Below are 27,907 nucleotides of genomic sequence, written 5' to 3'. Positions count from 1 at the left end.
AATACCATTGACAATAATACCACTGTTTTGGTCCAGATTCTGGAGCCTGGTTACTGACCAAAGTTTGCACAATAGTGGAAAAGAGTACATCTGAGGCTATTTTGTAGCTTAGCAGTTATTTAATAATTATATATTTTTATTTTTTACAAGTTCACAAACATAAAACGTGTCATCAGATGGTTTGCTGTAGGATGATGGATTGAGGTGTTTACATGACTTCAGTAATCTCAGTTCATTCATGCTTTTAGCAAATATGCCAGAAAAATGCATTTTTTCTTTACATAGCAATTTCTTAGTCATAGTCAGATTATTGCTGTCTATGTATATGTGACCAATTGGATGACTTTTGAGTTTTAGAATACAGCTGCCAACGTTCAATAGTCCAATTTCCATTCCTCATCAGAAAAAAGATGTGGTTTGAGGTGTCCGAAACCTTTAAAAAGGCTGTTTTTACTGGAGGATTGCATCTATAGATCCATCGTTAAATACATTTTGAGTGCAACATGAGAAAGTGATCATGTACTGTATATAAACATCCTACTGTAAAGTGCCTACAAGCAACACAACGTTACACATTCAAGGTAAAAAAGGTGCAAACATTTCTTTAGATGTATAAAAACAATCAATTTAAAAATTAAAATACATAAAAATGTATATCATGCATTTTGTTCTTCAGGACATTACCCTTCTCAGACCTACATCTGGCAAGCTAAAATTCATATACTTTTTTTTATTGTCATTTATTTGTTTTACTTTATTTTTACAGTGCAGAAAATAAAAGTGCTTTCTTCAGATTAGTTGAAATGTACATATTGCATGTCCCTACCAAAGAAAACAGTATTGAAAGATAATCCGAGAGGTCAGAGGAGAGCGGACAGTTGAACGGACATCTCCGTGTCGTAGATCGTGTTCGTTTACGTGTGCCGTTCAGTCTGTGTTCATGTAGACTTGCATCAAAGGTCCTGCACCTGATTGTAGAACTGTACATTTACACAGCGATCTGCTGATCTCAGACCAGTTTGAGCTGCCGTGGTCGAGTGGCACAAGCACAGGAGAGAATAGTCGAAACCGGACCGTCTTCTGGTTAAATTACGTTACCAAATAGTTTTCTTTCGTATTCTTAGACTTAGATTACTAAATATATATTTACATACACTCCGGGCGTTATAGTCGTAATAGATCACATTCGTATATGCACCTTGTAAATGCTTTGGAAAGGAAGCATCTGTACATAGTAGTGAAGTCAGTCCCAATCTTCATTACGTCACTACTTTATCCAGCCGAAGGAGGAAGATTCCTGCGATCAGGAGTTTCGTTCGGCTCTACACATTCAGAATCGATCTACACTCTTTGACTTCGAATCGTCCTTCCACACACTAACGGACATGTGGTGAATAGCACGAACCTAACGAAAGCATCACTGCTGCTTATTGGGAATGCCCTGAAGTTTTGAATTGCATTGGTCTTTTCACATGGTTCGTCTCGTCTTCCTAGATTTTCCGTGGCGGACACGAGGCAGTTTGATATCCCCAATTTGTTATGACCAGTGTCAGTGTATTTGTTCTTTGTGTGGCTAGACGTGTTCTTAGATGATGTGTACACACACGTGTTTCACGAATATCAGTTTTACTTTGGTGCAACCTAAAGTGAAAGTGTGTGCTGGTGTGATGCATGTGTGTGCTTGATTGCACGGGTTCACGTGTGTGTGTTTCAGTTTTGTGGCCCCTGGCCCCAGCCTCCTGCACTCGGGGGACGGCTCGGCTCTCCGCTGCCTGATTGGTCAAGCTCAGCGCTGTCACAGTCCGAGTCCTCACATAATGCGCGAGTCTGGGAACAGGATAGAGAGCAAGATTAAAGTCTCGAACACATTATATATGATGCTCGTCAGATTGACTATTCATAAAAAAGAGTTTTTCACGTCTGTTCCTGGAGGTTCACCGTCCACGGGTGCGTTTCCCGTACAACTATGTAACTCGCTGTTTCACTGCCGTAGTACGATGCATCGTTGGAGAAATCAACTAGCTAGTCACGACTGTTTCCCAAAGTATCGTTCAACCACGTTGGTTTCGCACGTGGTGGAGTAATAACTACTTTTAATGAAACTGTTTGAGATCCAATTAACGCTAGATTTGTTTTATATAAATTATAGACATGTCATCTGAGGACTATTTCTAATTGTTCTCAGTTGTTTTGCTTTATTACCAGACTCAATATTTGGCTCGTTCTTACATAGTAGAGCTCGTTCGCACATGCGCACTCTTCAAACACGGTACTTTAAATATTTTGAAAAACCAATGTGACATCATGACTTTTGCGTAAACATACACGCCACTTTCGAGTCAAGTGGTGTGTTATCTCTACGCATTTTGAGCTATCCACGTGTATCCGCGTGTTTGCGTGTATGTCTACGCCATTAACGTTATTAGATCTCCAGTCATAAATGCCATTGACCCCAGTGACGGTTAAGTTTAGGGACGGGGTTGAGGTAAGTCATATATTTATATAACGTTAAGTCAACGGCGTTCATAAACGCGCTGAAAAGCGATTATGCGTCTTGATAGCACGCCAAAAATGGAAATACGAATTGGCGTGTCATACACACGCTACTTCATGAGATCAGTCTGGAAAAACTAAAGACGTAAATTACATTTGTATGTATTCTAAATAAAAGGCACCGGTTGTACTGAATGTCAGCTTGCTTATTTTGCTGAATAAGGATTTATTACGTCCAAATGTCATGCAATATAGAAACGATGCTTCTAACCACAGGTCGAGAGCTGTCGATCAAACCACACAACTTTGTGATGCTGTTTGCAAATGTTCATTGGAACGATGGTTTCGAGAAACACCGACTTGTTGAACTATGCTGATAACGACCGAACTTTCGACCATAGTTGGCTAACGATGCTTTCGGGAAACGCACCCCAGGGCTGCGTTTCCCGTAACTCGCTGCACAACTAAAATAGTACGATGCATCGTTGAAAAAACTAACTAGCTAATCACGAATCATTTTTGCAAATTGGTGGTTGAACCACGTGTGTCAACGAAGTCACTCAGGTGGTGGAGATCTGTCGTTCCAAACACACAACTCTGCGATGCTGTTTGTGATTGTTCGGTTTCGGGAAATACCGACTCGTTGAACTATGCTGATAACGCAAAACTTGCGACCAAAGTTGGCAAACAATGTTTTCGGGAAACACACCCCTGATCAAACTCACCTACTGTAGTTTCCAGTCATCCTAAAGGTGTGTTTAATCAGCTAAACTCTGCAGGACAGTGGATGTCCAGAGCCAGATCTGACATGGACCCTAATATTAGCAATTAAACTAGTAGCCCAGTCCGAATAAAAAGTCACATGTAACCATATTAATTGGAATGAATTGGCCCAATCCTTTTCTAACCCATTGGATAGGATATGCAAAAAGCAATACTAGTACCTCCAGGATATTTTGTTCCAGGTCAAAATTGGCTCTCTCCTGTTCGAGGGCGGCTGCCTCTCTTTCAGACAGAGCGGGGTCTGTAATATCCACAGGGATCTCAGACCCTTGGGAGATGAGGTCATCGCTGCGGTCGTCCAGACGCTCGTCGGTGTTGGTACTGACAACGTCTGGTGTGCCGCTGTGGGAGTGGTCAGTGGTGTGGCCCTCCTCTCCCTCTGAGACCGATAGGTTCTCTGAGCTGAACGTGGATACTGATTGGCACTTGGTTATACTGGTTGGCCGTCTGTAAATTGGACATTAGAGAACATAAAAACAATTAAACAAGGATATGTTAATATAACAATTTGGTAACACTTTGTTTTGTGGTCCACTTTAGTCATTCTACTAACTATAAGTAACTTGTAATGGGTTCCATGTCGGCCCTATGGGTCGTATCTGATTATGGGCCCTACGTTGGTTTGTCACATGGAATCGATGTTGATGGCGTTGAAATTCCGCAGCAGAGCGATGACATCTCGTGTATCAAATATAGTAGAACTATCACATCTTCTACTAAAGATTGCTGTAGAAATAGTCTTCCTGATCAGTTTCAAGAACTCAATGTTGCAACAGAAACTATTGGCTCTCTCTACACAGCGCTTTAGACACAGTTGCTCCTTTGCAATTCAAAAAGATTAAAGAAAATAGTCCTACGCTGTGGTATAATGAGCACACTCACACCCTCAGGAGAACAGCCCAACAAATGGAGCCATCTGGAAGAAAACAAAACTAGAGGTATTTCGTATTTTGTGGAAGGATAGTGTTACTGCATACACAAAGGCCTTAAAAACTAAATTAACGAGAAATAAAGCTTCAACTTCAGACTTTTCCAAATAGCACAGTAGTAATGACTTTCTGTAATATTACCATTCTTAAATAAGTTCATAAAGAACTATAACTATGAAACCGTCTACTATAGGATTCAGTAGGACTTCATGCTATAGACCCCCCTGAGGAACAACTCTTCAACTTCAATGAAATCTGCGAGGATTTAGACCGTACCATAGTACCGAGACAGCTCTCATCAGAGTTACAAAGGATTTGCTCTTATTCGATCGTGGTTGCATCTCTCTATTAGTGTTACTGGATCTAAGTGCTGAATTTCACACTATCGACCACAACATTCTTTTAAATAGACTCGAATTATGTTGGAATTGCATTGGCATGGTTTAAATCATACTTATCTGGCCATTATCAGTTTGTAGCAGTAAATGAAGAGATGTCTTATCAATCACAAGTTCAGTATGGTGTACCACAAGGCTCAGTACTAGGACCATTGTTTTTTACCTTGTAAATGCTACCCTTGGGAGATATCATTAGGAAGCATGGCATTCATTTTAACTGTTGATACTCTATATTTCTTTGTGCCCTGATGAAACTTACCATTTCATAAAATTAGCAGAATGCATAGCTGAAATGAAAAATTGGATGACTAGTAATTTCCTAAAACCAAAAACCTCCACACATAATAACCTGGAATACTGTCTTAACACTTGATGGCTGCTCTGTTAAGTCTTCGTCGATACCAATCTTTCATTTGTAAGTCATGTTTCTAGCATCTGTAAAACCACATTCTTCCACCATTATATATCTAAATTATGCCATATGCTCTCAATGACAAATGCGGAACAATTAGTTAATGCGTTTATGACATCAAGGCTAGATTACTGTAATGCTCTACTGGTTGGTTGCCCTACACGCTTAATAAACAAACTTCAGCTAGTCCAAAACGCAGCCGCTCGAGTTCTTACCAGAACCAGGAAGTATGATCATATTAGCCCGGTTCTGTCAACACTGCATTGGCTGCCTATTAAACATTGCATACATTTCAAAATCTTGTTGATTACTTATAAAGTACTAAATGGTTTAGCTCTCAATTACTAAATGCAGTAATTGAGCGAGCTCTTAACGCTTATAGTCCTTCACGTCTATTGCGATCTCAAAACTCAGGCCAGTTGATAATCAGTTGAATATCAAAATTGCCTGCTAGTGGTAGATCCTTTTCCTATTTAGTAGGGGTGCACAATCCAGAAAATGTCACGATTCGATATAAATGTTTAGGCTCAAGATTCGATTCAAAATCAATTTTCGATTCAAAAACGATTCTCGATTCAAAAAAAGATTCACACTCTTTTGAAATGCAATAGGTTGTGGATTGAGGTATTTTTTCTTTGCCCCACAGAGTTTGGTGGGAGTTTGGAGTATTGAAAGAGTTGGTTGACTGGCAATTTAGTTACTTTTTAGGTTGTTGTTCATCCATGTCTTTAATGTTAATCTCTGGTTGATGGCATACCATGTGATTTCTCACATTTGTGGTGTTTCCAAAATACTTAACTTTCACTTTCGATCGATTTTTGGAATTCTATTAATCGACTTTGAAAGCTTGAATGCGCGATACAAATGTGAATCGATTTTTTTTTGCACACCCCTACTGTTTAGCACCGAAACTCTGGAATTGTCTTCCTAGCATTGTTCAGTAGCACTCTCACTGAAACAGGGACCGGGAACACTTCCCATAACACCAGATGTACTTGTTACATCTTATGAGGAATGGCATCTATGCTAATATTAGTCTGTCTGACTCATTCTTATCCTGGGGTTACCGTAGTCAGCCGTATCCGGGCCGTATCCAGATCAGAAGGTGGACCTGCACCAAGACAGACCCTGAATGTCAGCAGAGACTGTGTCTACAAGACCTCGTTCACACGGCACAGATCCTCAGCAAAGACCACAAGAACCAGAAGGGTCTTCTGCACAGACCTATAGTCAGGTTCATCTCCACACCAGCATGATGGATCTGGTCTTCAAGCAGAAGGAACTCAATGAAATATTTTCAATGCTATGTCCACAATCTGACTTCTGACATGTGATGCAGCTCAAATCATAATCCCACTGTTCGTTCGTTGGCCAGAGGAGAACTGGCCCCGACTGAGTCTGGATTCTCCAAGGCTTTTCTCCATTTCTGCCCATTGGAGTTTGGGTTCCTGCCACTGTCGCCTCTGGCTTGCTTAGTTGAGGACCCTTAATATTCAGCAATATCCCTGATTTGACTACACTGACACTATTGGACGAGAAATCAACTGAGCTGGACGATGAAATCACTGTTTTACATTTCCATTTATTCATTTAGCTGACGCTTTTATCCAAAGCGACTTACAATCGCACGCCTCTGGAGCAATTAGGGGTTAAGTGTCTTGCTCAGGGACACATTGGTGTCTCACAGTGGATTCGAACCTGGGTCTCTCACACCAAAGGCATGTGTCTTTATGGAGGAATTTAAGTCATTTCATAATTGATGTACTTTACACAGTTATCGGACCTGTTACTATCGGCCCTATCTGAATTAGCTCCAGTATGGGCCCTACACGAGTATAACGTTACACTGTAGAGTCTGCACTCATATTATAAATATAACCATTTTGACATAACATCATACATAACACTCAATCAGCCCATTCGCATGAGCATTTGCCAAAACAAGAAGACATTTAATTATGGATTTGGAACTTCCAACTATCATAATTCACAAGAAAATAGAGTAAATACCGTCTTCTTGGTAACTCCACCTCACTGTCCACTTCACCCTCTTCTTCTTCAGAGGAAACACCACGCCGCTGGTGGAATTCAATACACTTCGTTCAAAATATGTTCACATGATTGAATAAATATCCATAACATGTGTTTATAGGAAAATGGACAAAACGAGCTTAATGATTGAGGCCCAGAAAAGCACAGAAAAGAAAATGACATTTTTAACTATATTTAGCATTTTTGCTACGTTTTTTATTAGTGTGAAACTTGCAGTTGTACAGTAACTTTGTGTGGTAACATCTAAATTGATTGGTTTTACTCAAGTTAAAGCTGAATGTCAATTGAATTAGCAGTAACAATGATAAATGGATTAAATACTGGCATTACACTCTTAAAATGGTTGACCAACCCCTGAATCCTGCAGTTTTTTCTGCACAAGAGAAAATAGAAAAGATGACGAAAAATGGCGACCCATCATGGAACCTAAAATATGTCCCTTCCCTTGTAGATCTATTGAAATCTGAACTGAAAGTGTGAATATGAAATCTTTTGTGGAAGGAATGGAGAGATGCGTACCTGTTTGCGTGTGATAGCAGCTCGATACAGGATGGCTGATGGAGTCAGGTGACTTCCGCTGGATCCTCTGGGCAATCGCACGGCGCCGGTGCCCTCCTCTCTCTCCTCGGCATGGGTTCGGCCCACCGCCCCGCTCCGGCCGCAGCAGGGGGAGTCAGGGCTGCTGGAGAACGGCAGGGAAGCGGCGTCCTCGCTGGCCGTGTCACTTCTGGGCGGAGTCTCGTCCAGACCGGCGCCCGCTTCAGCCCCTCCGCTGGTCTCTCTGGCCAGCACTTCAGTCGTGGCGGCACCGCCGACTCCATCTTCAGCGTGGCGGGTGGAGCACAGCAGATCCGGGCTGGACGAGGACAGCTTCAGCGGGGGTGGCTCCAGCTGGCCCTCCCTCATGGCGCCCACCGAGGCCGTTTCAGCTAGCGGCGCGGCGGGCACCGTCGTGCTGGACAGCGGGGGCTTTCTCTCTTGGCTAGCAGGGGCAGAGGGGTGCTTAGGCCCGGACAGATCCCCACTGCTTCCTCGGCCACCCCTCCGATGACGTGTTTTCACCCGGCGGTTCCGACTAGGAGAGGTCGGTCCTCGGTTTGCACACGGCGGGACGGTCACCTGCATCACACCGGCGTCCATCTTGGGGAGAATGATCTCGGACCTCAGGAGGTCAGGTCTGGATATGGCCGTTAAAGAGATAGTCAATATTCTTTTTGGTGGCACTTTGCATATTATAGAGTCCTTGCTAAGGCAAATTCACATTGCACTGACAAATGTAACCCCACTCGACCCGCTCCGAGCGGGCCTCGAACCCGGGTCTCCGGCATGAGAGTCAGGTGCTCTTACAAGGAGGCTAAAGACTGCAGCCTCTAGCGCTAGAGCGCCTATTGAGATCGGGGAGTGAGGTTTACTCGCACAGCAACTACTAGCTGCCCTCCATTGCACTCACCCCCTAAACCTCACTCTCATCCGGGTCACGGCACCAACGTAACCCCTCACACCCGGGTCCAACTCGACCCGCTCCGAACGGGCCTCGAACCCGCGGCATGAGAGTCAGGCGCTCTAACAAGGAGGCTAAAGACTGCAGCCCCTAGCATCTGTCGCTAGAGCGCCTATTGAGATCAGAGGAGTGAGGTTTACTCGCACAGCAACTACTAGCTGGCCTCCGTTACACTAACACCAAATTACAATACGTCACTTCTCAGACATTCCAATGAAATAGTAATCAAAATAACTCATAGTAGTACTGCTGACAAGCATTTAAATGTTTCAATTCCTTCTTTATCAAAATAAGGTGTAAGCAGAGAGTGTGGTCTACCTGTGTGTTTAAAACAGAGCCGACCGACAAGTTGCAAATACAGTTAATAGAATAATACAGTATAGAATACTTTCAATTACAACTTTATGTGTCAGTTCTACATATTCTTTGTATCTTGGCATTTCAACTGTTTTATACACATACACATTCATACAGTGACACAAAAGACAAAGCCTGTCTACCCTACAGAACTGTGTGTGAGATCTTGAGTATATGTCATATGCTGTTACCTCTTGCCGTGAGACGGCAGCTTCTGAGGGACGCTTCTCTTCTTGATGAGTTTGTCCACGGTGGTCGAGGGGTGATGTTTGAACAGACCGGGATATTTCTTATCCAGACACTGTTCCCTCCTTAATAAATAACACCATAGCATTAGCACTTATACTGTATATAAAGATCAATGTATCTAATTTGGATGCATCTGAAAGTAACATGATGGGCCTTTCAGACCGGTCAAGAACAAGAGAATGTGGCCTTTGAGAAGTTTTCCCCTCTTTTATTTGATCTGCTATGAATCTTCCGTGTGCATGTAGAGCTCAGGATTATATATCTGGAGATATGTGAGTCACCTGAGCAGCTCCTTCTCTTTGAGCTCCAGCTGCAGCATGACGGCGTTCAGCTCCATGTAGAGGTTATTGGCTCTCTCCAGCTTCCTCTCGTAGTGTTCTCTGATGTCCAGCGCGTGCCTGTGAACATGAGGCGTGCTCAGCGACGTGTGCTCCTCGAGTTCAGCCCTCTAAACCTGCGCTAACATCCAGTCTACTGTATACCCTCACTATAGAGACGCTTCGTACACAGAACCTTTTCCCTCAGGCCATCAGTCTATGCATTTAGTTCATTAGTACATTTTGGTTTTCATTACAATTATATTTTATGAATTAAACAGCTTGTGAACATACTTTACCAAACTTGTAAAATATTGAGAGTATTATGCAATCATTTAAGATGTTTCTTACAACATTTAGGCCGATACCGATAATTCTTTATATTTGAAAGCCGATAACCGATATATTGGCCGATAAATCTAAATCGAAATTTTTATATACTTTTTGAGAGCCTGATTATAAAAACAAAAGTATCGCCTTTAAAAGCCACGTACCAAACACACAATTATACTGTACTCATTATAAGTTTATGTAGCCGATATGACGTACTGTATTTTCCTTCATTTATATTTCAAGCAATGTCTCAGTTGAAGGAAGTACTACATTATTTATCAGCTTTAATATATCGTTCCAATTTTCTTATCAGGCTGATAACGACAACAACACAAAATGTACATATATCGGCCGATATCGATATGAATGCCGAGATCTTACATCCTGTTTTCTGTAGTAAAGAGTTCTGGATCTGGTAAAACTGAGTCAAGAACCCTAGAGATCTAAACCGAAACTATTGAAACAAGCATGATAATTGAAAAAAAAGTTTTTGTGATTTTTTGTAATGTTTTAAATTATTGAATCCTAAAATATTTACACACTGAATCCCTAATTACTGAAGAATCAAAAAAGCAAGTATTGATCTCCTCTGCTCTGTTAATTTTCCCTCCTGATTGGCTGTATTGAGGCTGTTTTGGGTCATGTGATCGTCGCTGACCTGAGTTCCTCCCGTCGCCGGTTAATTAGCTCTTCATCCAGACGGTGCAGACACGTGCCCTCCGATTTAATCTTCTCAAAGTGCTGCTTTACCTCCTCACGCCACTCCGCCTAAACACACACACGGAGAATCTCGAATTATCATCATTACATCACTGATCATCTCTTGCTTTCGCTGCACCGTTACAAGGACCAATGACACAGAACTGTCCTTCTATTAACACAGAGACTTCTATGATGAGCATGAGTATAGTTTTTCATATTGGGGCGATAGTGCTGTAGTGTCGGCCCGCGTCTCACCTGTGATTTGAAGTACGTCTCCTGTGGCGTGGACAGCACGTCTGCTGAGGCGATGTCCAAATGCAGCAGAATCTGCCTGAACGACGGCCGGTTCCTGGGTTTGCAGTTCCTACACACATGCATTAGTTTATCATGTGAGTCTGTTAATCATATTATGCTCATCAGACATCTTTTCCTTCCACATAATTCTCTCCTGTCTTCTTTCTTTCTTTACTTGTGACAAAAAGTACACTTTAGCAAACCATCACTAGTGGTAAGGTTGTGTATTGCACCCAACAGAAGGTAAGGTGCCTGACAGGAAGTGATCATTAAGTAAGCTCTTCATACAAGTTATGTTTATGATATTGCATTTCTCCTAAATATTAAACATCGCACCTTTATAAAGAGTAATAACCTCTCTCTCACCAGCACTGTCGGAGCAGGATCTTGAAGCCGTCCGGGCAGCTGTCGGGAAGCGGGAGCTGGAGACTGTTGTTGCCCACGCCCCATATGATGGCGGAGGAGTCCACGTCTTTATACGGGATCTCTCCGGTCAGCATCTCCCACAGGACCACACCGAACGACCTGCCCACACCAGACACACCTCGTTCTCTGCTGGATTCAACACTTTTATGCACGGTATTGCATTTTTTTCTATTCAAGCACGCCTATTTTCTTCATTATAAGGGGCTTTTGTAGTTCTAGGAACCAGGGCGGGTCTCCGAGAACTACTGGTTCCCTTAGGAACGTTTTCTTGGTTGCGTTCGCAGAGCCAGTAGAAACTCTAAGTGACGTGAGCTTGTTTTGGGGACTTTTATTTTGACGGCGTTGTGGTGTTTGGCGTGTGTTCGGCCAATCAGCGAACACTACCGTCACTGTAGTTCCTATAGCACTGGTTCAGACTCTGACTCTGGAGGAGGAGTAAATAAGTTCCTCCAAAAGGAGTTCCTAGGACTGAAATGGCTCCTAGTTCCTGCTAAGAGAGCACACCTTTCACAAAACAGGACCTCTAATGGAGGCTTGTGCGATAAAACAGAGCAGCCGAGGAGAAATGCTAACATCGGTGATCTTAAGAGACAATGATGAGATGAGCATCTGTGGACAACACACTCCTTCAGCGTTTCCTTCAGGGGTCCGACAGGTAAAAAAGCTGTCACTGGGGCACTTTTGTACCCAAAAGCTGCATATACCTTAGTGGTACATATTACCACCTTAAATGTACATATTAGCACCTAAAATGTACATATTAACACCTAAAATGTACATATTAACACCTAAAATGTACATATTAGCACCTGAAATGGACATATTAGCACCTAAAATGTACATATTAACACCTAAAATGTACAAATTAGCACCTGAAATTGACACATTAGCACCTAAAATGGAGATATTAGCACCTTAAATGTACATATTAGCACCTGAAATGGACATATTAGCACCTAAAATGTACATATTAACAGCTGAAATGGACATATAGCTCCTGAAATGGACATTAGCACCTAAAATGTACATATTAGCACCTTACATGTACGTATTAACACTTAAAATGTAAATATTGGCACCTAAAATGTACATATTAACACCTAAAATGTACTTATTAGCACCTAAAATGTACATATTAGCCCCTGAAATGTATATTAGCACATAAAATGTACATATTATTTATCACCTAAATGTACATATTAACACCTAAAATGTACTTATTAGCACCTGAAATGTATATTTTAGCACCTGAAATCTATATCTTAAAATGTACATATTAGCAGCTAAATTGGACAAAAGTTTACCTTTTGAAAAGGTACAGCCCCAGTGACAGCTTTTGTACCTTTTTTCTGAGAATGCAGAGCCTCAAACGCTGGACCTTATCTACTTTAGTATCCATGCAGTTAATAAAAAAGAGACGCGTTGGGATGGGCATTTGGACAACTCTATTGATTAGACAGTGCATAGAAATGCGCTGGAGGAGGAATATGAACCATTCTGTCATCATTAACTTGACCATTCATTTACCAAATCAGATGTGCGTTCACTGTTCAATGTTTATGTGTGGATAAAAGCCTAAATTCAAGTTTTTGAAGCGTGTCCATGGCGGGACTTGGAATATCTTGTGTTAAATTGTGTTTCTTGCGGTTAAACGGTTTGGAACAACATGAGGGCAAGTAAATGATGACAGAATTACAATTTTTGGGTGAATTAACACTTTTGGATGCTCCTAAAATGAGATTTTTAAATGTTTGTGCTAGTGTTGTTTGATGGTCAGCCAGTCTGCTTATCCTAAATTAGATTTATTTGCTTTAAATTATTGTTTGTATGTGCCATCTATAACTTTTTAAATGTCTGTGAGCAACTGCAAACTACTTTCCCTACAGGGATTAATAAACACTACTCCTATTACTACTTTTATTGAATGCATGAAATCCTCGCAGACCCAATCCCTCCTAATGATCGTACCAGATGTCCACTTTCTCAGACACGGGTTCGTTGCGTATGACCTCCGGCGCCATCCAGGCCACGGTGCCGGCGAACGACATCTTGGTGCTCTTGTCGCGGAGCTCCTTAGACGTGCCGAAGTCTGAGATCTTCACCAGGTCGTCGTGTGTGATCAGCATGCTGGCGGGAGAGAGGTGTGTTATCAGTGCGGGACGAGGGGACACACAAGGCTAAAGCTAGTCAGGTGGTCATACTTGGGAGACTTGAGATCTCTGTGGATGATCTTGTGCAGGTGGAGGTAGTTCATGCCGCCGGCGATGCCCATGGCCCAGTCCACCAGCAGGGAGGGAGTGATCTTCCTGCCAGCCCTCAGCACCTCGTAGAGCTGGCCCTGCGCACAGTACTCCATGAGGATGCAGTAGCACGGGGCCTGCGTGCACACGCCCCTGAAACACACACACACACACACGCACGCTTTCAACTCACGTCTGCAGAAACGGACTGTGCTGAGAGTGTTTGCTGAGTATCAGCGGCTGAGGAGAACTTCAGCTGAGCCGTGCTAAGCCCCGCCCCTTATGTCCTGAACTGGAAATAGTCGCATGATAGTGCATGTAACTTAGTCACTGTTCTCTCGCAGTGGAAAAAAGAGGACACCGACACGCCGACAAACAAGACTGACCGGGTTAATTAAGGTATGAAACAGTCTCAGCTTTCAAATGTTGTCATTTTTTAATACATTCAAACTAAACATACCATTTTTAGTCTCTTTGATATGTGGTAACAGATCACTGTACAGCAACATAGTGTCGGCCCAGATCCGGCCCACATCTGCTACACATGGACTCGACATGGCCCAGATGTGGCCCGGATCTGGTACACATGGACTCGACACGGCCCAGATGTGGCCCGGATCTGGTACACATGGACTCCACACGGCCCAGATGTGGCCCGGATCTGGTACACATGGACTCCACACGGCACAGATGTGGCCCGGATCTGGTACACATGGACTCCACACGGCACAGATGTGGCCCGGATCTGGTATGCATGGACTCCACATGGCCCAGATGTGGCCCGGATCTGCTACACATGGACTCGACATGGCCCAGATGTGGCCCGGATCTGGTACACATGGACTCGACATGGCCCAGATGTGGCCCGGATCTGGTACACATGGACTCGACATGGCCCAGATGTGGCCCGGATCTGGTATGCATGGACTCCACATGGCCCAGATGTGGCCCGGATCTGGTACACATGGACTCGACATGGCCCAGATGTGGCCCGGATCTGGTATGCATGGACTCCACATGGCCCAGATGTGGCCCGGATCTGCTACACATGGACTCGACATGGCCCAGATCCGGCCCACATCTGCTACACATGGACTCGACATGGCCCAGATGTGGCCCGGATCTGCTACACATGGACTCGACATGGCCCAGATGTGGCCCGGATCTGGTATGCATGGACTCCACATGGCCCAGATGTGGCCCGGATCTGGTACACATGGACTCGACATGGCCCAGATCCGGCCCACATCTGCTACACATGGACTCGACATGGCCCAGATGTGGCCCGGATCTGGTACACATGGACTCGACATGGCCCAGATGTGGCCCGGATCTGGTATGCATGGACTCCACATGGCCCAGATGTGGCCCGGATCTGGTACACATGGACTCGACATGGCCCAGATCCGGCCCACATCTGCTACACATGGACTCGACATGGCCCAGATGTGGCCCGGATCTGCTACACATGGACTCGACATGGCCCAGATGTGGCCCGGATCTGGTACACATGGACTCGACATGGCCCAGATGTGGCCCGGATCTGGTACACATGGACTCGACATGGCCCAGATGTGGCCCGGATCTGGTACACATGGACTCCACACGGCCCATATGTGGCCCGGATCTGGTACACATGGACTCCACACGGCCCAGATGTGGCCCGGAACTGGTACACATGGACTCGACATGGCCCAGATGTGGCCCGGATCTGGTACACATGGACTCCACACGGCCCAGATGTGGCCCGGAACTGGTACACATGGACTCGACATGGCCCAGATGTGGCCCGGATCTGGTACACATGGACTCGACATGGCCCAGATGTGGCCCGGATCTGGTACACATGGACTCCACACGGCCCATATGTGGCCTGGATCTGGTACGCATGGACTCCACATGGCCCAGAAGTTGCCCGGATCTGGTACACATGGACTCCACACGGCCCAGAAGTGGCCCGGATCTGGTACACATGGACTCCACATGGCCCAGATGTGGCCCGGATCTGGTACGCATGGACTCCACACGGCCCAGAAGTGGCCCGGAACTGGTACACATGGACTCCACACGGCCCAGATGTGGCCTGGATCTGGTACACATGGACTCCACATGGCCCAGAAGTTGCCCGGATCTGGTACACATGGACTCCACACGGCCCAGATGTGGCCCGGATCTGCTACACATGGACTCCACACGGCCCAGATGTGGCCTGGATCTGGTACACATGGACTCCACATGGCCCAGAAGTTGCCCGGATCTGGTACACATGGACTCCACATGGCCCAGATCCGGCCCACATCTGCTACACATGGACTCGACATGGCCCAGATGTGGCCCGGATCTGGTACACATGGACTCGACATGGCCCAGATGTGGCCCGGATCTGGTATGCATGGACTCCACATGGCCCAGATGTGGCCCGGATCTGGTACACATGGACTCGACATGGCCCAGATCCGGCCCACATCTGCTACACATGGACTCGACATGGCCCAGATGTGGCCCGGATCTGCTACACATGGACTCGACATGGCCCAGATGTGGCCCGGATCTGGTACACATGGACTCGACATGGCCCAGATGTGGCCCGGATCTGGTACACATGGACTCGACATGGCCCAGATGTGGCCCGGATCTGGTACACATGGACTCCACACGGCCCATATGTGGCCCGGATCTGGTACACATGGACTCCACACGGCCCAGATGTGGCCTGGATCTGGTACGCATGGACTCCACATGGCCCAGAAGTTGCCCGGATCTGGTACACATGGACTCCACACGGCCCAGAAGTGGCCCGGATCTGGTACACATGGACTCCACATGGCCCAGATGTGGCCCGGATCTGGTACGCATGGACTCCACACGGCCCAGAAGTGGCCCGGAACTGGTACACATGGACTCCACACGGCCCAGATGTGGCCTGGATCTGGTACACATGGACTCCACATGGCCCAGAAGTTGCCCGGATCTGGTACACATGGACTCCACACGGCCCAGATGTGGCCCGGATCTGCTACACATGGACTCCACACGGCCCAGATGTGGCCTGGATCTGGTACACATGGACTCCACATGGCCCAGAAGTTGCCCGGATCTGGTACACATGGACTCCACATGGCCCAGAAGTGGCCCGGATCTGGTACACATGGACTCGACACGGCCCAGATGTGGCCCGGATCTGGTACACATGGACTCCACACGGCCCAGATGTGGCCCAGATCTGGTACACATGGACTCCACACGGCCCAGATGTGGCCCGGATCTGGTACACATGGACTCGACACGGCCCAGAAGTGGCCCGGATCTGGTACACATGGACTCCACACGGCCCAGATGTGGCCCGGATCTGGGCCAACTCTATGTTGCGGTCTGGGTCAGTTGAACCAATCATCTCTTTCTTCTATTTAATAATTGTATGAGTTTGTAGTTTTCCTATCAGACCGCTTATTTTTTTTATTGTAGCCTTTATCATGAAATAAACTGATTTACTAAGGTTTGCGCTAGTCAATTTACTGGTATTTGCGACATTATAAAAGCATGTTTGGACCCATTTTGCCATTAACATGCTGCGATAGTTGCTGTAGGAGGAGGAATCTTCTCCACTCACGTTCATGTATTTGTAATGCCAGAGCACGAAGATATCGCTTGCCAAGCTGTGTTATTTTTAATTTGCAGCGCCTGTGTTATTAGTAGATCACACTGATTATCATCAGCTCTGTTTGTGGCCCAATGCTAGAAGATTTAATTCAAATTCATCCAAGGCACTTTTTGCAATTGTCATTAAAAATGGTTCAAATAATCTTCAGATCATGCTGGCAAAAGTGTTCTTTGAAGATTTTTGATATCGTGAAAACGTGAATAAGACATAAGCAAGTTTAACCAAGAGCATGTAAAAATAGATGTGAGGCTATATCTCTCAACACTTTAGCGTATCAAGATTTTGATTAGAGTCTAAGGCTATCACATTAAACGTAGCACAGCGCCACCTACTGGTCAGGAGAAATGAAAAATAGCTATTTTTGTTTATAACTATTTCTGGTTTGCCCAAAAATCATTTTTTGATTCAGTGCAGCATACAGAGTCGAATGATACCTCATTTTCCCTTGTCGCCCATTTTGGGCTTCAGCCATTTTGAATTTTGTTGTAAAATGTAGCATTATTGTATCATTACGAAACTTAGTATTTGTCAAGGAACTTGTTTGTATGTGTAATAAACTGAAGTGGAACAGTGCCACCTTGAGGTCCAAATTTATAATGTAATTGTAATATATAAAAATAATTAAATGTTAATGGACTTTGATTACTTTTGCCAATTTCAATTAAACTAGTCTTAATAGACTGACAATGAACAAAAAACAATTACCGATTATTGAAACTACTGTCTGCAATTTTTTATTTCTTTGAAAACCTATCCCAACTCCTAGACCAGTTGTCCGATTTTCTGAAATAAATACTGATCCCTAATCTACACCCTGACCTTAACCATAGTATAGCATTGGACATCATGATGTCCCACCCCTTTCCATAACCGCCAGTTTAACACACTACTAACTACCTCAACCAGGCCCCGCCCCTTTATTCTGCTTATGAATTATTATAATGAGGAATATTGTGACGTGTTCGTTCCCGGAAGAAACTCAAGACTACAATGGAGGCGTTTCAGGAGTTCAGAAACACTGACACTCATAGAGAGAAGAACTGGAGCTTTTCATGCTCAAACAGCAACACACTAATACACACTACAGACAGATAAAGATGGGAAAAAGCTTTAAATGACTGATTCTAATTGAGGGTGATGGGGCTGTGCATGTTTGCGCTCACTCACTTGAAGGTGATGATGTTGGGGTGCTTGAGCTTGCGCAGATGTTTGATCTCAGTCTCCTTGATGTCCCTTACTTTCTTCACAGCCACATCCTCACCATGAAACTTGCCCAGGAAAACCGCCCCCTGCGCCCCGCTGCCAACCCACTGCAGCTCGGAGATCTCCTCGAACGGCACCTCCCAGGAATCTGGAAGAGACATTGCATTATCCCCGCCTGAAACGACTCTATACGACCCTATCATACACCCGGTGCAGTGCAGCGCCAGAGCGACGCTGGTGTGTTTTGCTAGTTTCAGCCTGACGCAGTTATCATTTTCTGCCCTGCGCCACATTGTTTAAATAGCGAAAGCATGTGCGTCATCTGTGCACCCATGGGCTGCTGGTCTGAGAACGCGGTGTGTTCAGGCGCATTGTTGGCGCGTTGCTATTTTGAGGAATTGAAATAGACTGAGACATTGACTAACTGAAACCTGGTCTAAAGGCAATGGCGCAATTTTTTTTGTTATTTAAAGTGCTCATTAGTAGTATGAGCCTATAGGCAGGCGGGTCCACAACGCACGTAAACTCTGCTTATCACACACAGGGATGCGGAACAGCACACACACATGCCAAATATAACAAATGTAAGGCTTACAATGTAAAAGGTTATTATTGTGTACATAAAGATATGGTGGAATCCAGCTTGTCCCATAGATGGTCTGCTTGCGTGTGTGAACCTCTCTGGAGTCGCATTCAGTCTTGCAAATTCCGTCATGTTATTAGCAAACCCGCCATGGCTTTTAAAGGGAAAGGGAGATGAGACTCTGATTGGTTTATTGCATGTTACGCCCAAAACACACCCATTACTCATTAAGAGAATAGAGACAACCTTTTAGACCATGCGCCAGGAGCGCTCACAATTTTTCCCTTCGTTAAACTAGCAAAAGTGCACTTGCGGCGTGCGCTTTAGACCACACGCTTAGATCGTTAGGTAACACTTTAGAATACGGTTCCTTCATTAATGAATAACTACACAAGAACTAATGAGTAACACAATATTAACAATCTAGTAACTATTATTAACTAACAAGAAACTCTGATTAACGAACTAGTAATTAATAGCGCACAGACGAAAGTGGTAGTTCACTATTAACTAATCAATAACTACTATTTTTTTAATACTTCCCAGAGAACTACTGAAAAAGTTTATTAACAATCTAGTAACTACTAATAACTAAAATAAATTCTTATTAAGGAATTAGTAAGTAATAGCGCACAGATGAAAGTGTTACTAGATACTTCTGTGGGAATAACTAATTATTTGGATTCGTATTATAAAGTGAAGATCATTGGAACTAACTAGTAATTACTCAAGTATTACTAAAGACATTTTCTAAAAGTATACTAAAGTTCACCAAAAATCTCAAACGGTTGCACAAATCATGACTAGATCATGTAGTAACACTTGAGTAATTACTAGTTAGTTCCAATGATCTTCACTTTATAATACGAATCCAAATAATTAATAATTCCCACAGAAGTATCTAGTAACACTTTCATCTGTGCGCTATTACTTACTAATTCGTTAATAAAAATTTCTTTTAGTTATTAGTAGTTACTAGATTGTTAATAAACTTTTTCAGTAGTTCTCTGGGAAGTATTAAAAAAATAGTAGTTATTGATTAGTTAATAGTGAACTACCACTTTCGTCTGTGCGCTATTACTTACTAGTTCATTAATCAGAGTTTCTTGTTAGTTAATAATAGTTACTAGATTGTTAATATTGTGTTACTCATTAGTTCTTGTGTAGTTATTCATTAACGAAGGAACCGTATTCTAAAGTGTTACCGATCGTTAAAATAGGGCCCTGACTCTTGCTGCGGTCTCCGATTGTGGTACTCACCCTCGTGGCTCTGCTTGTGCTCCGTGGAATAGGCTTTCCCGATCATCGTCCAGACTGGCTTCAGGCATCCGAACAAGCCTTCCAGAAAGCCCCCTCCGCCCGCCTGCAGCCGGAAGCTGTCGGACTGGTTGCGCACGGCTCCGCCCTCGGCTCCGCCCTCCTGCAGCTTCAGCACGCTGTTGGAGAAGTTGGTGGGCTCGTCGCTTAGGGTGGGGCTGTTGCTGTGGGTGCCGCTGCCGCCCCCGACGGGGTCGATGGAGAGCACGTTACGGAGGACGCATTGGGTCGGGGTGAGTTCGGTGTCTGGGGTGCTCGCCGGCACCTCCGAATCCGGCCGGCAGAAGGGCGGATCAGAGAGCGGGGTGCTGAACCCGGAGAGGGAGGGGGAAGGGGCATGTTGCTCATGGACACAAGCCATGGGGGCAGAAGAGGCGAGGGTGGCCTGCGAGTTACCCACCCTTCAGGAAAGTGGGCCTCACCACTCTCTCCGGAGCACCGCTGCTCGTCAACACACCTGGAAACGGAAACACAAAGCAAGCCATAAGATTTGAGAAAGAGCTTACTTATTGCTTACTAGGAAAGTCAAATTCAATCGCGTATTAGAGATGTGGATTGTGGTGGATTAAACCAACAACACGAGGACCTGTTTGTGTATGTAGGAACTGGAGCTGTCAAAATGGTTGTAAAATTACATTCAAATTTCTTCCTTAATTATTAGCAAAATTTGCTTTATATTTGAATTCTAAAGGCAATATTTCAGATCCTGAAACACACGCACAGGTCTGACCGATGTGCAGGTTTGGTCATATGTCATTGCACGATTTTTGCCTCCAACTGAGTGGGATTTCATCAGCAGGAAGAGACTTTTCCCGCCACTTTTTAGATGAACACCCGCATCAGTTTCGTCATCATCATGTCTCCCATGCCTCTTGACACACCAAAAATTTGAATGTGCAGTTCTTTGTTTAAATTCTACGAATATTTTAAATTTTTATTTTTATTTGACAGCCCTAGTAGACTGTATGTCCAATATAGTGTTAATATTGAGCCCACAATGTGTGAAACAAATCATTTTTTACATGGAATTTTTTTTGAAACACATTTTCTGTTGCATTGTAGATTGTACATTATGCAATATCTCTTTGACTTTATAGATACAGGCTGATTGGCTGAGCTGATCACCAATCATAAAGCTTTTCCAGTTCTAGAAGTATTTTTCCTAATACTAAAGTCTTCAAGGCGAATGATTATCACTTCAGATTGATAAACCTGGGCAGCGTGCACAACTTTTTTGGTTTGTTCAAAATAAATGATTATTTGTGAAACAAATTATTTGCTTTACAAACCAAGCATGTGAAATACCTTTTTGTGCATTCAAATATTCCCCTGCACATGCAGCAATAACAAGATGAGGCCAGCACAACAAAAACACTCTCTAAATTATCATTTGACTTTAGGAACACTTCCAGCCTGGATTAGCCCCGCCCACAACATCGGGACGTTCGGTCTGGACTTGATCTGTTGTGAAGCAAGTATGCTCTCAAACCAAAGCTGTTCGAACCAATCAAATTGTCAGGGCGGGATTTATTCGATGATGGACAGATGATCAACCGTAACGTAATCATCACATCACCAAAGACACTTGGGTTGAACTCGTTTACAACAAAGAATGGCTGCCGCTGGAGAATTGACATGTGTAGATTCAGCCATCACGTCTGTTATAGAAGATGTCTCTCAAAATTGAAAGGTCAAGCGTGACGTAGGCGGAAGAACCGACCCTGTGTTTATGAAGCCAACGTGCAAAGACTAAGTTAAAAATAACGTTTATTTATTACAAAAATAAATAAAAGGTAAAACAACAACCTGGGGATGATTTTGAAGTTGGAGGGGAAAATGAGATGGAGTTTTTCGCCCTGCCCTATATTTTCTGCCTATGTCAGGTTACCACCTGACCACCGTAATTACGTAATGCATGAAGTCATGGGTGTGCAAGACCAGCATTAGTGGTTAAAGTATAGAAATGTTTATTTTGTTCTAAATTGGCCGCTGGTTTGTCTAGATAAGACTCTTATTCCTCGGCTGGATCGTGTCGAGACTTTGAAGCTGCACTGAAACTCACATCTGGACCTTCGACCCGTTGGACCCCATTGAAGTCACTATATGGAGAAATCCTGGAATGTTTTCCTCAAAAACCAAAAACCTCTTTTCCATTGAAGAAAGAAAGATATGAAGACCTTGAATGATGTGGGGAGAGTAAATTATCAGGAAATTTTAATTCTGAAGTGAACTACTCCTTTAAATGAGGACTCGCCATCACTCGAAGTGACCAGGAGTGAAATGACCCTTAACCTATGGTGCCCTTCAAGGGTGCAAAAACACTGTTGAGAGTGGGCACCATGTCTCGACGAGCTGATGATGTAAATCAGGAGATGAGGAAAACCAAAAACCAAAGGAAACCCAAAAACTGAGAAGCACTAGATTATGGGGCTGAGCCAATGACCCAACAGGGTCTACTTGTAATCTACTGCTGCTTTACCTTATTCATTTTCACACAGCCACAGTTAACAACAAATTGTACAATAGTAATCTGTATTGATCAGAAATGCAGAGTAAGTCTCTGAAAAGATGAGTTTGTGTTGGTCTAGGGCAGGGGTGCACAGTTTATATCCAACCCTAATCAAGACCTGAAGCAACCAATTAAGGTCTTCAGGATCACTTGAAAATGAAAGGCAGGTGTGTTTGATTAGGGTTGGAGATGAACTGTGCAGGACAGTCGATCGGCAGGAGCAGGGTTGGGCACCGATGGTCTAGGGGTAAGAGTCCAGCTTTAGGTGCGATCCCGGACGAGCCCCCACTTTTTCTTAGATTCCTAAGGTCCCTGCACTTGAAGTCCGAAATTCTCATGCGAAGTTTTTGCACTTTAAAAAATAAATGCGACCTCACGTTGGTTACATGTTATGTCCGGTGTTTCCCCCTGTTTAGTGTTTTTGGTTCTGTGTCCCAGTTTTCCCGCTCCTCAGTGTTCAGTTCATTCACTTGTGTTGAGTTCATTTGCCCCAGCAGTGCCTCGTTTCCCTAATCTGTCCTCTGTGTATGTAAACCCGGTGTTCTCCCTCATTCCTTGTCCATTCTTGTTTATGTTTAGCGTGGTTTTGTGTCTCCTGAGATTTTGTTTATTCAAATTCCTGTTTCCTGGTTTTCCTCATCTACTCATGCTTCTCACCACCACCAACCATAAGAACATTTTCCCGATCCCTGTATCACGGTTTCTTGTTGTGGACTCTTATTTTGAAATATATTTCCTATTCTCCTTATATCATTACTTCCCCTTTCCTATTTTGTTCCTGTTTGCCTTTGTCTTGTTTATTACCATAGTGATAAATCAGTTTCAGGTGTCCCTTGTTAACCTCTTGTTATCCTGTGTATATATTCCCCAGTGCTTCAGTCCTGATTGTCGTTGTTGTCTTTGCATGTTGTGGTAAGCTGTTCCTGCTTTTGACCCTCTATTTAGATTATCTTTGTTTTTGTTTTTTGCAACTGGATTCACACCGCTCTTCCTCTCTGCTTACACTAACACACGTTGTGTCAATCACTTTTACACACTGCCTCCAAACTTTCATCCATTATTAAGAAAAGATTGGGATCATACGGAGGCGTATTGCATTCACTTGAAGTAAAAAAAATCTACTCTGTTTTTCTGAATTAACGAGTTAATTTTTCATGAGAAAAAAATTTTTCTCTGTTTTTCGGAATTAATGAGTTAATTTTTCATGAGAAAAAAGTTTTTGCTCTGTTTTTCTGAATTAACGAGTTAATTTTTCATGGAATTTTTTTTTTGCTCTGTTTTAACTGAGCCACTGACATCCTGAAGTACACTGAATCCCGCAGCAAACTCTCCTGTATCTCTACGCAATCTCATGATTGGATGACAGACCCACTATTTCCTCTTTTCTTTTTAAGAAGAGAGAGGACAACTAGATCATCCTCACTGCTTGACTCCATTTTGTATTGTTTTGCATTTTTCCCCGAAATGGATTAAAAAATAAGCAAGATTTCTTTGCGTGAAGAATTTTTAGGATGACTAATGCGAAAAAACACTTACGAAAATTTCGGCCTCAGTGTGCAAGGACCTTTAGAGATAGACTTAGCTTGCAGTGATTTGTTAACAATGAAGAAAAGCAGAAAAATCAATTGGGAAAACTTCAGGTTCCGACAAGGCCAAACCAATAAACAAAACGACAACTCAAACCTCTACTTAACCTCTTCAAAAGAACAGAAAAAGAAAATACAAAATGATCTTCCCGACCTAGTGCTTTAGAGACAAAGAAAATAACAACAAAAATGAATGGCATCAGAACCCTACAACCCATTAAACCCATGTTTGAAAAATGTACAAAGTATATACAAATATGCAACCAAAATACTGTCTAAAAAAAACCCCACAACATCAGCTGAGGTTGTAACACCCCACCCATAAGACTAAACAAGGGCCACAAGACTTATATATGCCACAATATTTAAATATGTATTTTTTATGCATTTTTTTCCTTTTCCTTTTTACTGCATAATCTCCAAATTGAAACTGACAGATAAGTGACTATCACATAAGCCGGGTTGTTTCAACTCAAATTTGGGTCAAATATGGACAAACTTTGGGTTAAAAATGCAATTAAAAAGTTAATATTTGAAAGTGAAAGTTGAAGTTGGGTTAAAATTTGAAATTACATTTTTAACACAACATTTGGGTTTGTCTATATTTTGCCCAAATTTGAGTAGTTTAGAATGTCTATGCAGAGTAAGGAAAACAAGCAATTCTTTAAGCAATGTCTTAATTTCAAATACTGCATGATAATGGTTTTAGTGTTAGTTAACAATAACAAACCTGATAAGAGGTGTGTATATATTCATGACTTACATGTTATTAGTCGCAGATTTTATTACATTTACAATATTTTATTGTTCCCCGGCTTTGTGTTAAATGGACTAGATAAATGTTTTTACATTTAAGTTGGTAGTTAATATGCAAGTTTCAAATATCAAGCTATAATGATTTTAAACCCGATGAATTTCTCTAATTGTACAATAAGTTTGTTATAGATTCATATTAATCACTTCCTAATTATCTCACACTTCTAATAATAGGAACTGCTGAACATTTCAAATGAATGGTGACCAGTCATTGCACCTAAACATACACTTATTCCTTAAATATGAATACACACAATCATGTTATTCCTCAGCTATAAACACAGACTGCAATTAGTGCAGTAAAAACATCCTCGAATACACGCATCTGAATGAAATATATGATGCCAGAAATCACGGCGCTTCTGCTCGACGCTCGCGCGCGCGTCACGCTGCTCTCTGCACAATATGGCAAAATTGCATAACAAACGCACGCGTGCGCTCCTGAACGACGCGATTCCTCGCGCGTGTCGTGTAATTACACCATTGCGCGTGTACGGGCAAAAACAGCGCACAAACGCACGCGACGCGAACGCGCTGATGAAAGGCAGTAAATGGACGCGTTTGTTGAGATGTGATGTCATTGGCGTCAATGGCGCGCGTGAACGCGTCCAACCGCGCGATGTACCGCAATGAGTGAGGAGAGGATGTACACACACACACACACACACACACACACTGCACGAACACACACTGATCTCATCTCTCCCGCTGGCTTGTACAGGCTGTGATTGAGAGGCTCGCGTCGCGTCGCGTCCCGTGTGTGTGTGTGTGTGTGTGTGTGTGTATAGATGATGGTGAGCAGTACCGTGTCCCTGGAGGATGGATGCTGTTGTTGGATCTGATCTGATGTTCCGCGGTAAACGCGTCTCGCTCCTCGATCCCCCCGCGCGCGTGCTGTTCTCTAGGCTCGGCGTGGTGTGTGTGGTGTGTGTGGTGTTCTGGCCCGGTCCGGTTCGAGCTCCATCGGCTGGATTGCGCGATCACGGATTCGGGTCCATTAGTCGAGCGGAAGGAGCTGTTCTCCTCTATGGTGCTGAAGTGACGTCACGGGGCGCGATGACGCCCGCTAGAGGGCGCGCGCGCGCGTTACCGTGAGAGCGAGCATGACGTCAAAGCCACAAGCGCTGAAGGTGTGTGTGTGTAAACACGGCCTGACCTTGCAGTTTATATTTTAAAGCGTTTAAAGGAAAATCTCCTGTTGTTACTGTCGGTGACCGCCGATGTGACGCACGCCACGCGTGACGCCGAGAACGCTTGAGAATCCAGTGTGAAAATAATGGATTTTTCATACAAACACAGCTTTACTATTCAAAGAGATTTCTGATAATAAAAGCAGCGCATTGTCCATAACCTGTGTTTCATGCTTCATGTCACAGTGTTATAATAATAAGTCAATAACTCTGATATTGAACAGTTTAATAAAGTGATTCTGGGTCATCTCATGCCAGATCTCCTCTGTGTGTTTTACTAGAGAAAGAAATAAATGATGATGAAAGGTCATTTACTAAGCTGTATTTACTAAGAAATAATAAAAAATGAAGTAAAAATGGCTGTCTCTTCATTCATTTTCATTTGTTTGTAGGCCTACACCAGAGAAGGATCTGGGTGTCAAAATGAGTAAAACACACGCTCTAGTGTTTATAACATGAATATTCTGGTTCAGAACAAACCTTTCTGTTGCTTTATATATATTTGTGAATGCACTGATTGCTATTTTACACAGTTTCAGTGATTGAGAAAAGGTCGTACCGCAGATTTTTGAAAGCGTAGTATGTTTGTAAATGTTGGATGTTGCTGGAATCGTAAAGTATAATGTTGATAATATGATAATTAATTAACATTAATCGTGATGAAACATTGGTTTGTGTGTAAAGTTACTGTACACAAACAATTTGAGTTCAAAATAGTTTGCATGAGTGTTTGCTTTAGAGATGTGTGATGTTTTGCATCTTTTGTTTTGTGGCTTTAGTTTTGAGAAAATCAGCCATAGTTTCAGAAATTGTAAGCGATATAAAACACAAATATCAATCATCTGTTTTCTATGTGAATATACAGTAAAGGGTGATTTATTCCTGTGATCAAAGCTGAATTGATCATCACTACTCCTGTCTTCAGTGTCACATGACCTTTCACAAATCACTCTAATATGAGGAGAGTTCAGTGAACAGTGTTTATTTGCACTTGTTAAATTTAATTATCTCTCCTTTTTTAAATCTTACCTTTAATGTTTGAATGGTACATAGTTGAAGTCGAACACTTCAGTCCCGCAGTGACTCTTACACCGGCTTCTGTCTTTGCAGATCAAGGTGATTATAGATGTAAGACTTTACTCAGTCCTTTATGTGCTGTTTAACTCAGTGCCTGCATGACTTGGACTTCTTTATTGTCATTGTAAAAAAATCACAACGAATTTCTCTATGACACAATTCAGTTTGCAGCATATAAAAACTACAACTACAAACATTAAATTGACAAAGAACAACAAATGTTCAACTTCACCCAGATCCAGACACACAAGGGGAAAGGTCATACGCTTATTCTTCGTAATTACCAATTTCTTTTCAGTTTTTTCACTCTATCACTTTTTATTCATCTCACTTTTAAGAGACCATAGCACAACTAACATAATTCACAAATAAAGAAAAGGTGACACATGCATGTTATCAATGTTATTGGGATATATTGTGAAAATATCTTTTAATGTATAACCATTTCACATATTTTTTTTGTAAACTAATTATATAAA

General features: G+C 43.1%; 1 protein-coding gene across 1 annotated transcript; it reads right to left on the bottom strand.

Annotated features, from left to right (window-relative positions):
- Nucleotides 1–99: 99 nt before the first annotated feature.
- On the bottom strand, nucleotides 100–26,224 carry map3k12 (mitogen-activated protein kinase kinase kinase 12). Its single transcript, XM_039665876.2, has 14 exons — nucleotides 25,967–26,224; nucleotides 20,194–20,707; nucleotides 18,315–18,498; nucleotides 13,448–13,639; nucleotides 13,215–13,373; nucleotides 11,187–11,345; nucleotides 10,782–10,890; nucleotides 10,483–10,592; nucleotides 9,456–9,572; nucleotides 9,117–9,236; nucleotides 7,587–8,244; nucleotides 7,026–7,093; nucleotides 3,438–3,723; nucleotides 100–1,827 (listed from the first exon to the last, which is right to left on the bottom strand). The coding sequence occupies exons 2-14, from the start codon at nucleotides 20,609–20,611 to the stop codon at nucleotides 1,711–1,713; spliced, it is 2,697 nt and encodes an 898-aa protein (XP_039521810.2). The 5' UTR covers nucleotides 20,612–20,707; nucleotides 25,967–26,224; the 3' UTR covers nucleotides 100–1,710.
- Nucleotides 26,225–27,907: the final 1,683 nt, after the last annotated feature.

The sequence above is a fragment of the Pimephales promelas genome, chromosome 7, assembly GCF_988280905.1.
Source record: "Pimephales promelas chromosome 7, fPimPro1.hap1.1, whole genome shotgun sequence".
In the NCBI taxonomy this organism is placed as follows: domain Eukaryota; kingdom Metazoa; phylum Chordata; class Actinopteri; order Cypriniformes; family Leuciscidae; genus Pimephales; species Pimephales promelas.
Note: the sequence above shows the minus strand (reverse complement) of the source record. Positions and strands in the feature narration are given on the sequence as shown.

Excerpts from the sequence above, each read along its gene's own strand:
- map3k12 (XM_039665876.2), bottom strand. The coding sequence starts at position 20,611 with ATGGCTTGTGTCCATGAGCAACATGCCCCTTCCCCCTCCCTCTCCGGG. Across the intron at positions 9,237-9,455 it reads AAAGAGAAGGAGCTGCTCAG|GAGGGAACAGTGTCTGGATA; the intron begins GTGACTCACATA and ends TTATTTATTAAG. Across the intron at positions 7,094-7,586 it reads CTGCTATCACACGCAAACAG|CGGCGTGGTGTTTCCTCTGA; the intron begins GTACGCATCTCT and ends GAATTCCACCAG.